At 54.4% G+C, this 13,001-nt stretch overlaps 1 protein-coding gene across 1 annotated transcript in view; it reads right to left on the bottom strand.

Annotated features, from left to right (window-relative positions):
* The window catches only part of TLE2 (TLE family member 2, transcriptional corepressor), a 38,702-nt gene that overhangs the window by 2,944 nt on the left and 22,757 nt on the right, over window positions 1-13,001 (bottom strand). Inside the window, exons 10-16 of the mRNA XM_037731023.1 lie at window positions 9,403-9,541; window positions 8,397-8,557; window positions 7,740-7,816; window positions 6,521-6,770; window positions 5,522-5,769; window positions 5,252-5,399; window positions 1,372-1,522 (exon numbers count right to left, since the gene is read on the bottom strand). Of these exons, the coding sequence (XP_037586951.1) occupies window positions 1,372-1,522; window positions 5,252-5,399; window positions 5,522-5,769; window positions 6,521-6,770; window positions 7,740-7,816; window positions 8,397-8,557; window positions 9,403-9,541 (1,174 nt within the window). The remainder of the gene's footprint in view (window positions 1-1,371; window positions 1,523-5,251; window positions 5,400-5,521; window positions 5,770-6,520; window positions 6,771-7,739; window positions 7,817-8,396; window positions 8,558-9,402; window positions 9,542-13,001) is intronic.

Raw genomic sequence — 13,001 nt, 5'->3', positions numbered from 1 at the left:
GCAATCTTGGCTCACTGCAACCTCCATCTCCTGGGTTCAAGCCATTCTCCTGCCTCAACCTCCTGAGTAGCTGGGATTACAGGCACGCGCCACCATGCCCAGCTGATTTTTTTGTATTTTTAGTAGGGACGGGGTTTCACCATGTTGACCAGGATGGTCTCGATCTCTTGACCTCGTGATCCACCCGCCTCAGCCTCCCAAATGGCAGGCACTTATAATCCCACCTACTTGGGAGGCTGAGGCAGGAGAATCACTTGAACCCGGGAGGCAGAGGTTGCGGTGAGCTGAGATTGCACCACTGCACTCCAGCCTGGGAGACAGAGTGAGAATTTATCTCAAAAAAATATATTTTCTGTGGAGTTAGGGTCTTACTATGCTGCCCAGGCTGGTCTCAAACTCCTGGCCTGAAGCGACCCTTCCACCTTAGCCTCCCTAAGTGCTGGGATTACAGGTGTGAGCCACCACACCCAGCCCAAGTATTTTATTTTTCTATTTACGATGTACTAATACTAACGAATGATATTTTTAAGAGGCAGGGTTTCATTCCATTGCCCTGGCTGGCAGGCAGTGGTGTGATCGTAGCTCCCGGAGTCTCGATTCTCTGGGGCTCAAGCTCTCCTCCTTCCTCAGCATTTGGGACTACAGGTGGGACCCACCATACCCGGCTGTTTATTATTTTTTTGTAGAGTCTTGGTATGTTGCCCAGGCTGGTCTTGAACTCCTGATCTGGGGTGATCATTGCACCTCAGCCTCCTGAGTAGTTGAAACTACATGCAGCAGCTACTGTGCTGCCTTAATTTTTTATTTTTATTTTTGAGATAGTCTCCCTCTTGTCACCCAGGCTGGAGTGCAGTGGTGTGATCTCAGTTCACTGCAACCTCCATCTCTCAGGTTCAAGTGATTCTCCTGCCTCAACCTCTCAAGTAGCTGGGATTTCAGGCAATTGCCACCATGCCCTGCTCATTTTTCAATTTTTAATAGAGACAGATTTTCCCCATGTTGGCCAGGCTGGTCTTGAACTCCTGACCTCAGGTGATCTGCCCGCTTTGGCCTCCCAAAGTGTTAGGATGACAGGCGTGAGCCATCACGCCTGGCCTTAAATTTGAATCTCAGTTAAGTCATCAATGTTTAGGACAGGTATATCCCAAATATCTCATCATTTGGTTTTTAGTATAAGTATATCCCACACACCATTTGGGATATGCTTATACTAATGATTTGCTTTAGAGTATATAAATCTGAATATATAAATAACAAATATTGTTATTTATGCACTAAAATTTTATTTATCTAAGATTCAGATTGCATAGGCACCCTGGGTTTTGTTGGGGTTTGGGGGGTGTGCCACTCCACCCCAGTAGACAGACATACCGCAGGAGGCGAACTTGAGGGACAGGACGCAGCTCTCGTGGAGGTGCAGCTGGTACTTCTCCGGCTTACGGACATGCAGGATCTCCACGTTGCTACTCTCCATTCCGACCGCCAGCCAGTCCTGGTTAGGGCAGTGGCCCAGGGAGAAAATCTAGGGGTAAAGAGGGAAGAGATGGGGTCACGAGCCCCCATTGTTTGGTGTTGAGACGGTGTCTCTCTCTGCCACCCAGGCAGGAGTGCGGTGGCGAAATCATGGCTTACTGCAGCCTCCATTTCCACAGCTCAAGTGATCCTCCTGCCTCAGCCTCCTGGGAAGCTGTGACTACAGGCGTGCACCACCGCATCTGGATAATTTTTTTTTTGAAACGGAGTCTTACTGTGTCACCCAGGCTGAAGTGCAATGTCGCAATCTGAGCTCCCTGCAGCCTCCATCTCCCAGGTTCAAGTGATTCTCCTGCCTCAGCCTCCCAAGTAGCTGGGATTACAGGTACCTGCCATGCATGCCCAGCTAATTTTTGTGTTTTTAGTATAGAAGGGCTTTCGGCATCTTGGCCAGGCTGGTTTGGAACTCCTGACCTCAAGCGATCTGCCATCTTGGCCTCTCAAAGTGCTGGGATTATAGCTGTGAGCCACCGTCTCTGGCTTATGAGCCCCTTTGGATATTGGGGGGTGCCCAGCACCAGCAGGGGTTGGGGGGTGGAGTCCAACCTTCTCCCTCTTCAGCTCCCCCCAGAGAAAGGCAGCTGGCCCAGGACTGAGAACACAGCAGACAAGTGCATGTCGAATCATTAATATTAATCAGAATTACATAGAACCCTAGGGCCACACATCCATTATCTGCTCTGAGCGCACGACAGCACAGGGAGGAGGGAGGGAGGGACAGAGGAGGGAACGAGCACGCAAGGACAATCATTCCCCTTAAGCAGATGGTGGAAGCCAAGGCAGTGTCCCCTCAAGGTCACACAGCAAGGCTATGAAAGAGGAGGACTCAGCCCGGCGCGGTGGCTCATGTCTGTAATCCCAACACTTTGGGAGGCTCAGCCAAGTAGATCACCTGAGGTCAGGAGTTCGTGACCAGCCTGGCCAACACGGCGAAAGTCCATCTCTACTAAAAATCCAAAAGTGAGCTGGGCGTGGTGGCGTTCACCTGTAATCTCGGCTACTCTGGAGGCGGAGGCAGGAGAATTGCTTGAGCCCGGGAGGTGGAGGTTGCAGTGAGCTGAGATCACGCCATTGCACTCTAGCCTGGGTGACAGAGCGAGACTTCGTCTCAAAAAAAAAAAAAGACCAGGCCTTGGAGCCAGGACTTCTCACTTTGAGTTTGGAATATTCACCCCCACCTTTTTTTTTTTTTTTTTTGAGACAGGGTCTCGATCTGCTGCCCAAGCTGGAGTGCACTCGTGCATGCATGACGACCTGCAGCCTCAGCCTCCTCCAGCCGCAAGCCTCCCAAGTAGCTGGAATCACAGGTGCATGCCACTGTGTCTAATTTTTCATTTTTTAAGAAGGAGCAAGGTCCTGCTCTGTTTCCCAAGCTGACCTCAATCTCCTAGGCTCAAGTGATCCTCCAGCCTCAGCCTCCCGTAGTGCTAGGATTACAGGTGTCAGCCACTGAGCCTGGCCTGGAGCATTCCCCATTTGCAATACTGCTTTTCGGTTTGATTCTAAAGGATTCAGGGTCCTCATCCTTCTGCAGCCACCCCATTTTAGGCACACATAGGAATCGGGTCCTGTTCCACCCTAAACCTCTTGGAGTCTCACTAATACATAACACACCTGTGGAAATAAGCACACATTACAGCATAGAAGACTGGGGGGCTTCAAATGTCCTTTTCTGGCCATCCAGAGGTGCTCCTGCGTAAACACGCGGTGGGAGGCACCCCGTGAGCTAGGAGGTATTCACCATGGGCTCCCTAGAAATGTATTTAGCCCACCCAAGCTTCGGGGACATGGGACGGAGAGCTACCTCCACCAGTACTCCTGATTTTCCTATTAAAGAAATCATCAAATGAGGCTGGGTGCAGTGGTAAATGCCTGTAATCCCAGCACTTTGGGAGGCCAAGGTGGGTGGATCATGAGGTCAGGAGTTCAAGACCAGCCTGGCCAACATGGTGAAACCCCATCTCTACTAAAAATACAAAAATTAGCTGGGTGTGCTAACGGGTGCTTGTAATCCAGCACTTTGGGAGGCTGAGGTGAGTGGATCATGAGGTCAGAAGTTCAAGACTAGCCTGGCCAACATGCTGAAACCCTATCTCTGCTAAAAATACAAAAATTAGCTGTGTGTGGTGACCGGTGCCTGTAATCCCAACTACTCTGGAGGCTGAGACAGGAGAATTGCTTGAAGCCGGGAGGCGGAGGTTGCAGTGAGCCAAGATCGTGTCACTGCACTCCCATCTTGGAGGCAGAACGAGGCTCCGTCTCAAAAACAACAAAAAACCCCCAGAAATCATCAAATGAAAGAGAAGACCAGGCTGGACATAAAGAGCTTGGGAGGGTGGGAGCAGTAGCTCACGCCAGTAATTCCCACACTGGGAGGCCGAGGTGGGTGGATTACTTGAGGCCGGGAGTCCAAGACTAGCCTGGACAACACAATGAAACCTGGTGTCAAAAAAAAACACAAAAATGAGCTGGGCATGACGGTGCATGCTTGTGGTCCCAGCTACTCTGTGGCTGAGGCACAAAAATCATTTGCACCTGGAACGTGGAGGTTGCAGTAAGCTGAGATCATGCCACTGCACCCGTCTCAAAAACAAGAACAACTTGGGAGTTCAGAGTTAGTTCCTCTAAGGTTTCAAGGAGGAGGAGCAAACCAGATGGGCCTTGAGGGATGAATAGGAGTTTGCCAATTACAGAAACAAGACAAAGGCATTTCAGCCACAGGGAACAAATGTGCAGAGGTCTCAGAGCCATCCCAGAGAACGGTGTGCATGAGACTAGTGCGTGGAAATCCTGCATGACAGAGCAGGAGCTCACACCCTGCCCCCAAAGCAGAGACAGGCAGAATCTGGGGCCACGGTGCCTGAAGATTCACTCTCTTTGTTCAGCCCTGAGGAGTCCCCCAGCTGTGTCCAGCCCATTCACCATGGCCTTCAACCTAAGCTCCACCTTCAATGGCGACCTATCCACACCCAGCTCCTCCTACATCAACCTCCACTCTGTTCCCCTGGCCAGTAACTCCCCCATGGTGAGTCCTCAATGGGAAGTGTGTGTCTAGCACTCCCAGTGGGATCTGGAAATTAAAGACTGAGAGAAGAACCCAGCTACACCAAGGAAAGACAGACATAAGGGAATGGCTGAACAAAGGCAAGTGGAGAAAATGATCTGAGGGTCTCAATGGCCCCACAGCTTCATATAAATCAGCTCTCGGCCGGGCGCGGTGGCTCACGCCTGTAATCCCAGCACTTTGGGAGGCCGAGGCGGGTGTATCACGAGGTCAAGAGATCGAGACCATCCTGGTCAACACGGTGAAACCCCGTCTCTACTAAAACTACAAAAAATTAGCTGGGCATGGTGGTGCGTGCCTGTAATCCCAGCTACTCAGGAGGCTGAGGCAGGAGAATTGCCTGAACCCAGGAGGCGGAGGCTGCGGTGAGCCGAGATCGCGCCATTGCACTCCAGCCTGGGTAACAAGGAGCGAAACTCCGTCTCAAAAAAAAAAAAAAAAAAAAAAAAAAAAAAAAAAATCAGCTCTTTTGGGTTCCCCTACGTCTTCAGAGAATTAAAGTGGAAGCCTGTGGACGTATATGGATGACAAGCAAGATGGATGCCACAGCAGATGTTAGTCCTGTCCTGCCTCTGGAAGTGGCCCTACACGAGGAGAGGAAGGGACTCGGATTTCTAGAGCTTCCATCCCCCTCCCACCAGCACCGAACAGCACCTGGGAGCTGAAGTCGTGCTGCTGCAGCTGGCGGCCCTCCCGCAGGTCCCAGCAGCGCACCGTGTTGTCCAGGCCCCCTGTCCAGAGCCGAGTACCATAATCAGAAATGTCAATACAGCTGGCGCCGTCTGTGTGGCCCTGGAACTGCCTGGAGGAAGAAGGGCCCAGGCGTCCATCCCGGAATTGGAGCTGCCCCAGCAACCTCCCGGGTCAGTCCTCCACCCCACTGCACAGAGAGCGGCCAGGGGCTTGCCCGAGGTCCCAGCGCACCTGACCATCGTCTGGTTCTGCAGGTCCCAGACCACAATGTTGCCATCGCTGCAGCAGGAGAAGCAAACCTTGGCGTCGGGGCTGACGGCCAGGGCGTAGCAGGCTGGGGCCGAGGAGGTCAGCTCAGCCTTGATACGGGGGGTGGGCGCTGCCAGGTCCCAAATGGACAAGGTGCTGGCCTCACCGCCCACGATTAGACTCCGGCCATCTGGCAGCAACTTGCAGGAGCGAATGTAGTTGTCTCGGTTCTGGGTCCAGGAAGAGAATCAGGCTGGGGGTTGGTCCCAGGTGAGGTCTCCAGGAGCCTGGCTTCAGGTGGGGGTCTCTGGAGCCTGCCATCCCTACCCTGATGGGCCAGCAAGCCCTGCCCCTTCGGCCCACACACACTGTTCCATTACACTGTGAGCTCTGTTCTTCACCTACAATCCCTGCCCATGGTAGGCCTGCAAACCTTAACCTGATTGGCCAGTGAGCCCCATTCCTTTGGCCTGCAAACCCCACCCCATTTGACAAGCTCCACCCTCCACCTGTAAACGCCACGCATGGTTGGCCTGAAAACCCTGTCCTGGTTGGCCTGCAAGCCCTACCCTAATTGACTGGTGAGCCCCACCCCTTTGGCCTGCAAGCCCCGCCCCATCTGACCATAAGCTCCGCCCTTCACCTATAAGCCCCACCCATGGTTGGCCTGCAAACCCTATCCTGGTTGTCTTGCAAGCCCAACCCTGATTGGCCAATGAGTCCCGCCACTTTGGCCTGCAAGCCCCGCCCCATCTGACCATAAGCTCCGCCCTTCACCTGTAAGCCCCACCCATGGGTGGCCTGCAAACCCTATCCTGATTGGCCAATGCACCCCACCACTTTGGCCTGGCCTCATGTGACTACAAGCTCCACCCTTCACCTGTAACCCCACCCACAGCCGGCCTGCACACACCGCTCTATTTGAATATAAGCTCCACCCCTCACCCGTGAGTCCCGCCCACTGTCCCACCCTGCCCTCACCAGGCAGTCGAGCTGGGCCACAGGTGTCTTGGCCCCAGGCTGGCCCACGTCCCACACCTTCACACAGCCCTTGCCACCCGTGTACACGTGCTGCGTGGAGCCGCTGATGGTGACCGCACAGACCACCTCGCCGTGTGCCAGCGTGTGCAGCTGTCGGGCGTGCCGTGGGATGCCCGCGCCCACCAGTGCGTCGGAGGGGAAAGGCACCGGCTGCATCTGCCCGTCTGCAGACACGTGGAAGGAGTAGGCCCTGGAGAGAAAGCCTGGGCATGACCTAGTCCTGGGAACGCCCCTCCACACCCCAACCTGGGAGACGCCTTTGTCCTGCCTGGCACCGGATGATGTATTTTTTTTTTTTTTAAAGACGGGGTTTCACCATGTTGGTCAGGCTGGTCTTGAACCCCTGACCTCAGGTGATCCACCCACCTTGGCCTCCAAAGTGCTTGGATTACAGGCATGAGCCACCACGCCCGGCAGATGATGTATTCTTTTTACTTTTTGTTTTGTTTTTGTTTTTGTTTTTTTGAGATGGAGTCTCGCTCTATCGCCCAGGCTGGAGTGCAGTGGCACAATTTCGGCTCACAGCAACCTCTGCCTCCTGGGTTCCAGCTATTCTCCTGCCTCAGCCTCCTGAGTAGCTGGGATTACAGGCATGCACCACTGTGCCTGGCTAAGTTTTATGTATTTTTAGTAGAGACAAGGTTTCACCGTTTTGGCCAGGCTGGTTTTGAGCCCCTGACCTCAAGTGATCAGCCCACCTCAGCCTCCCAAAGTTCTAGGATTACAAGCATGAGCCACCAAGTCCGGCCTGATGCATTTTTGTTTGAGATGGAGTCTCTGTCATGCAGGCTGGAGTGCAGTGGCACTATCTGGGCTCACTGCAACCTCCACTTCCCAGGTTCAAGTGATTCTCCTGCCTCAGCCTCCAAAGTAGCTGGGATTACAGGCATGCATGGGCCACCACACATGGTTAATTTCTTTGTATTTCTAGTAGAGTCAGGGTTTCACCATGTTAATCAGGCTGCTATTGAACTCCTGACCTCAAATGATCTGCCCACCTTGGCCTCCCAAAATGTTGGGATTGAGCCACGGCGCCCGGCCCACACAAGAGACTTTCTAGAAGGGGAGCAGGGAGACCCCAACCACACAGGGTAAGACCTCAAAGGAGGTGGGGGGCTGCCCCAGGTTCCCAGGCAGGGAGCCCCACCCTGGTACTCACGGCTTTCCTCCGGGGATGCTGGGTAGCGAGGAAGAGACGGATGACCCTCGGAGATGCGGGTGAGACTCAAATGCCATCTGTCAGAATGCCAGAGGGGGTGTCAGTGAGGCAGGTGACTCTGACTCCAACCCACCTCTGTGCTGTCCCATGCCCCCATTTATCAGCCCCTACTAAGGAAGCAGAGCTGCCTTCGACTCTGCCTGTCACACTCCAGGTGGGAGGGCTGAGGTTTCTGAGGGCACCGACCCCAGCATCTCTCTGTCCAGGAAATCCTAGAACTCCAGCGTTCCAAGGATCCTGAAGACTTCATCGAATGCCCAGACTGGCTCTAGAACAGGAGTCTGCAAACTGCAGCCCCCCAGACAAATCTGGTCCAATACCTGTTTCTGTATATAGCATCCCAAAGCCAAGGCTCTACTGCTCCTTTTCATGCAGCTTAATCACCGTTGCTTTTTTCCACAGTCACAAGTCCTGCTTTGTATTAAGCTTGTGAGACTACTGAGACCCCCAGATCATCTTCCCATGAACACTTGCTGAGCCAGGGCTCCCTTCCCTTTCTGCACTCCCTTGTCTTTCCTTGTATAGTTGGTTTCTCCTCCCAGCCCCCAGCCCCTGGGCCCTGCTAACACCTCCTGTACCCCCAACCCAAGGACTCACCATGGGGGAGCGTCCATATACCACAGAGCTGCTGACCTGCGGGGACAGGTGGAGGCTGACGTAGGAGCTGGGCACGGAGAGGTCTCCGTTGAGGGTGCTGTGGGAGCCTAGGCTGAACGACGTGGTGAAGGGACTGGACAGAGTCAGGGGGCTCCTCAGGGCTGAGAGGGAAGAGTCGGGGACACATCTTCAGACACCCCGGACTCAGATCCCGCCTCCCACTGCCTTGGGAGCTCCCTGGCCTTTCATTCAGAGTTTCCACGCTCTGGTCCCACATGGGCCACAGCCTGGGACACCTCCAGACCTCTGCCCATACCGTTCCTCCAGTGGACACGACTTTCTCTTTCTTTTAATTGACAAACTCCTACCCATCCTTCAAAACCCAGGCCCAATGTCCATTCACATCTCAGAAACATCCTTGAGCCTCCTCATTGCCAACCTCCAGCCTTGCCCATCTTGGGTTCCTCCTCCTGTACCAGCCCTGATTATACAGGGCTGTGAGTGCTGGGGTCTGGGTCTCGTCCCTTGTCACCCAGGAGTTCCATGGGGGCGGGATTCAAGGCCAACTTCTTTCAGGGACCCCAGAACCAGCACAGGCCCTGGTCGTAAGGCAGAAAAGATGAGCACTGTCATTCCCCAGGTGACTGATGGGGAAACTGAGGCTCGGAGAGGCTAGGTCACTTGCCTAAGGTCACCCAGCTGGTGAATGCCCAGGCCTGTTCTGAAACCCAGGCCTGTCTGACCCCAAAGCCTGTCTTTTCAGTGCACTAGGCTGAAACCCCAGCCAAGTCACTTCCACTCTCCAGGCCTCAGTTTCCCTACCCGTCAAGCTGAGACAATGAGGAACCACCCACAGGGAGGCAGCGTCTAACCTGAAGTCACGAAGGGACCAAGGCCATGAATGCCAAGCCTGGAATCCCAGCCTCCTGCCTCGCCAGCCCCTTTTACTAGCTGTCCCCAGAGACGAGGCCTGCCCCAGACAGGTACCAGCAGGCAAGGTGCTCACCGATGCTGTCCGTGGAAGGCGCTGGCTTGGCAGCGAGCTGGCAGAGGTGACTGGCTGAGCTGGGCCCGGGGGTGGATGCTTCCTGGGGTGGGGAGGAGTCACAGGACTTGGAGGCAGGAGTGCTGGCGGGAAGGTCATTCTGCAGAAAAAGGGGAGGACTGAATGGCACCAGGCATCTGGTGTCTTGTGGCCCACCAATCTGATCAGAAACTGGAGGGGCAAGTTTCGGGCTCACGCCTGTAATCCTAGCACGGTGGGAGGCCAAGATGGCTAGATCACCTGAAGCCAGGAGTTCAAGACCAGCCTGGCCAACACCCCTTCTCTACTAAAAATGTAAAAACTGGCCGGGCGTGGTGGCAGGTGCCTGTAATCCCAGCTACTGGGAAGGCTGAGGCAGGAGAATCACTTGAACCTGGGAGGCAGAGGTTGCAGTGAGTGGAGATTGTGCCACTGCCCTCCAGCCTGGCGACAGAGGGAGACCCACTCTCCAAACAAAAACAAAAACAAACAAACAAACAAAAACTGTACAAGGGAAGGGAGCAGGTATACTAGGGCAGCCCAGTGCTCAGAGAGCCCTGCAGGTACTCACACCAGGGAAACGAGCCCCAATGAGGATCTCAACGCCAACTGACTGAACCGGGGGAAGTGTGAGTCCATCCCCACCAGAGGGCTAACTGGGCACCTGAGCAGGATGGGCAGGCAGCATCCGCCCACGAGGGTGCACATGTGTGCACGCTGCAGTGAGCCAACTCACGCCTCCACCATAAGAATGTGCGTGCATGGACGGGCGTGGTGGCTCACGCCTGTAATCCAAGCACTTTGGAGGCCAAGGCGGGTGGATCACCTGAGGTCGGGAGTTCAAGACCAGCCTGACCAACATGGTGAAACCCCGTCTTTAAAAAAATAATAAAAAATAAAGAGCCAGGCGCAGTGGCTCAAGCCTGTCATCCCAGCACTTTGGGAGGTCGAGGTGGGAGGATCACCTGTGGTCGGGAGTTTGAGACCAGCCTGGCCAACATGGTGAAACCCCATCTCTACTAAAATTACAAAATTAGCCGGGCGTGGTGGTGCCTGCCTGTAATCCCAGCTGGGTTGAGAGAGGAAAATCGCTTGAACCCAGGAGGCAGAGGTTGTGGTGAGCTGAGATCGCGCCATCGCACTCCAGCCTCAACAATGGCGAGACGCCGCCTCAAAAAAATTAAGAGGGCCGGGCGCGGTGGCTCACGCCTATAATCCCAGCACTTTGGGAGGCCGAGGCGGGCAGATCACGAGGTCAGGAGATCTAGGCCATCCTGGCCAACATGGTGAAACCGTCTCTACTAAAATACAAAAAATTAGCCAGGTGCGGTAGTGCACGCCTGTAGTCCCAGCTACTCGGGAGACTGAGGCAGGAGAATTGCTTGAACCCGGGAGGCAAGTTGCAGTGAGCCAAGATCGCACCACTGCACTCCAGCCTGGCAACAGGGCGAGACTCTGTCTCAAAAAAAAAAAAAAAAAAGAAGCCAGCAAAGTTACAAAGTTATAGGTTGTCAAGATTTGAGGGCTTTTGTTTGTTTGTTTGTTTTTGAGACAGAGTCTTGCTCTGTTGCCAGGTGCCAGGCTGGACTGCAGCGATCTCGGCTCACTGCAACTTCCGCCTCCAGGGTTGGAGCAATTCTCCTGCCTCAGCCTCCAGGGTAGCTGGGACCACAGGCACGCACCACCACACCCAGCTAATTTTTGTATTTTTTAGTAGAGACGGGGTTTCACCACGGTCTCCATCTCCTGACCTCGTGATCCGCCCGCCTCCGCCTCCCAAAGTGCTGGGATTACAGGCATGAGCCACTGCGCCCGGCCGAGATTTTTTTAAGACAGAGTCTTGCTCTCAAAAATGTCACAATCACAGCTCACTGCAGCCTCGACCTCCCTCACTCAAGCGATCCTCCTGACTCAGCCTCCCAAGCAGCTGGCACTCCAGGCGCATGCCTCGACGCCCGGCTAACTTTTTTTTTTTTTGAGACGGAGTTTCACTCATGTTACCCAGGCTGGAGTGCAATGGCGCGATCTCGGCTCACCTCAACCTCCGTCTCCTGGGTTTAGGCAATTCTCCTGCCTCAGCCTCCTGAGTAGCTGGGATTACAGGCACGCACCACCATGCCCAGCTAATTTTTTGTACTTTTAGTAGAGACGGGGTTTCACCATGTTGACCAGGATGGTCTCGATCTCTTGACCTCGTGATCCACCCGCCTCAGCCTCCCAAAGTACTGGGATTACAGGCTTGAGCCACCGCGCCCGGCCCCCGGCTAACTTTTTAAATTTTTCATAGAGACGAGGTCTCGCTACGTTGTTGCCCAGGCTGGTCTCCAGCTCTTGCTCCTGCCTTGGGCTCTCAAAGCGCTGGGATGACAGGCATGAACCATCGCCCCCGGCCCCTGTTGAGATTCTTGAAGAGCAAGGAATTAGAAACTCCGGGAGGGGCTCCCGGAGAGGCAGACCCCACAGCGGCGTATTCCCAGGTGAAGGAAAAGCCCCCACTACACAGTGCAATCCTCCTTGTTCCCCACCAAGAGGGAGGTGTCACCCAGAGCTGTCCCTCCCCAAGGGGAGCTCTGACGAAACCAGCAGCTGGACCAGCATCGAAGGCAGGCTCTGTTATCTCGCTTCATGTCATCACCTCCCCGCCTTCCAAGAAACTTCCCATCCTTGTGTCTCGTCTGTCTCCGCTTCCCACGACACCATCGCACAAACTGTGACAGCCGCACAGCTCCGGCACCCGCGAAAGACTGGAGGGGACAACTGTGGCTTCTCCAATGCAACAGAGCTGCCCCGTCTGTCCCCTTGTGAGGTTTTCCCGCAGTGGGAGGAGGGCACTTAAGATGGAATGGGAGCCCCAGCCTCTGGTGGTTGCCATGGTAACCTGCCAGGAGGGGAGGCCTCGAAACCGGGAGGGGATGCCTCGAAACCGACATACTCTTCCCCTGGTAAGTGCGAGGGAGGGGGATCTGGGGAAGATTTGGGGTGAGGGGAGCTGCAAAAGGAGCTGAATTTCAAATGCCCTCGGGGTGCTTTTAGATGGCTCACGTGCCTGGCATTAAACTCCAGGAGATCCAACGGGAGAGTTGTTTCTATATTAATTATCTTTCCTTCCAGGGACAGCATCTCGGCTTGGGGCTGGTGCGTCTGTAAGCGCCTCTGGAAGGGCGAAGCACATGCAGGCCTGGGTCCAGCCTAGCTAGCTGCCCATTCTATGGCTGGGCTTTCACCGTGTTTATTTCCATAGGATTTCCTATCGATTGCCAGAGACCTGCTTTCCATGTAAGGTGGTGAACTGCCTTTTCAAACGTACCTAGAAAGCTTCTTTATAAAGTTGCCTTTTAGTACTTACTGAGGTTCAAGAAAGTCAGTCCAAGCAGGTTAAAAAAAAAAAACACACATGGCCGGGCGCGGTGGCTCAAGCCTGTAATCCCAGCACTTTGGGAGGCCGAGGTGGGTGGATCACGAGGTCAGGAGATCGAGACCATCCTGGTCAACACGGTGAAACCCCGTCTCTACTAAAAATACAAAAAATTGCCGGGCGCAGTGGCTCAAGCCTGTCATCCCAGCACTTTGGGAGGCCGAGG

The sequence above is a fragment of the Cebus imitator genome, unplaced genomic scaffold, assembly GCF_001604975.1.
Source record: "Cebus imitator isolate Cc_AM_T3 unplaced genomic scaffold, Cebus_imitator-1.0 Scaffold375, whole genome shotgun sequence".
In the NCBI taxonomy this organism is placed as follows: domain Eukaryota; kingdom Metazoa; phylum Chordata; class Mammalia; order Primates; family Cebidae; genus Cebus; species Cebus imitator.
The sequence above is the reverse complement of the archived record's forward strand: the minus strand, read 5'-3'. Positions and strand labels throughout refer to the sequence as shown.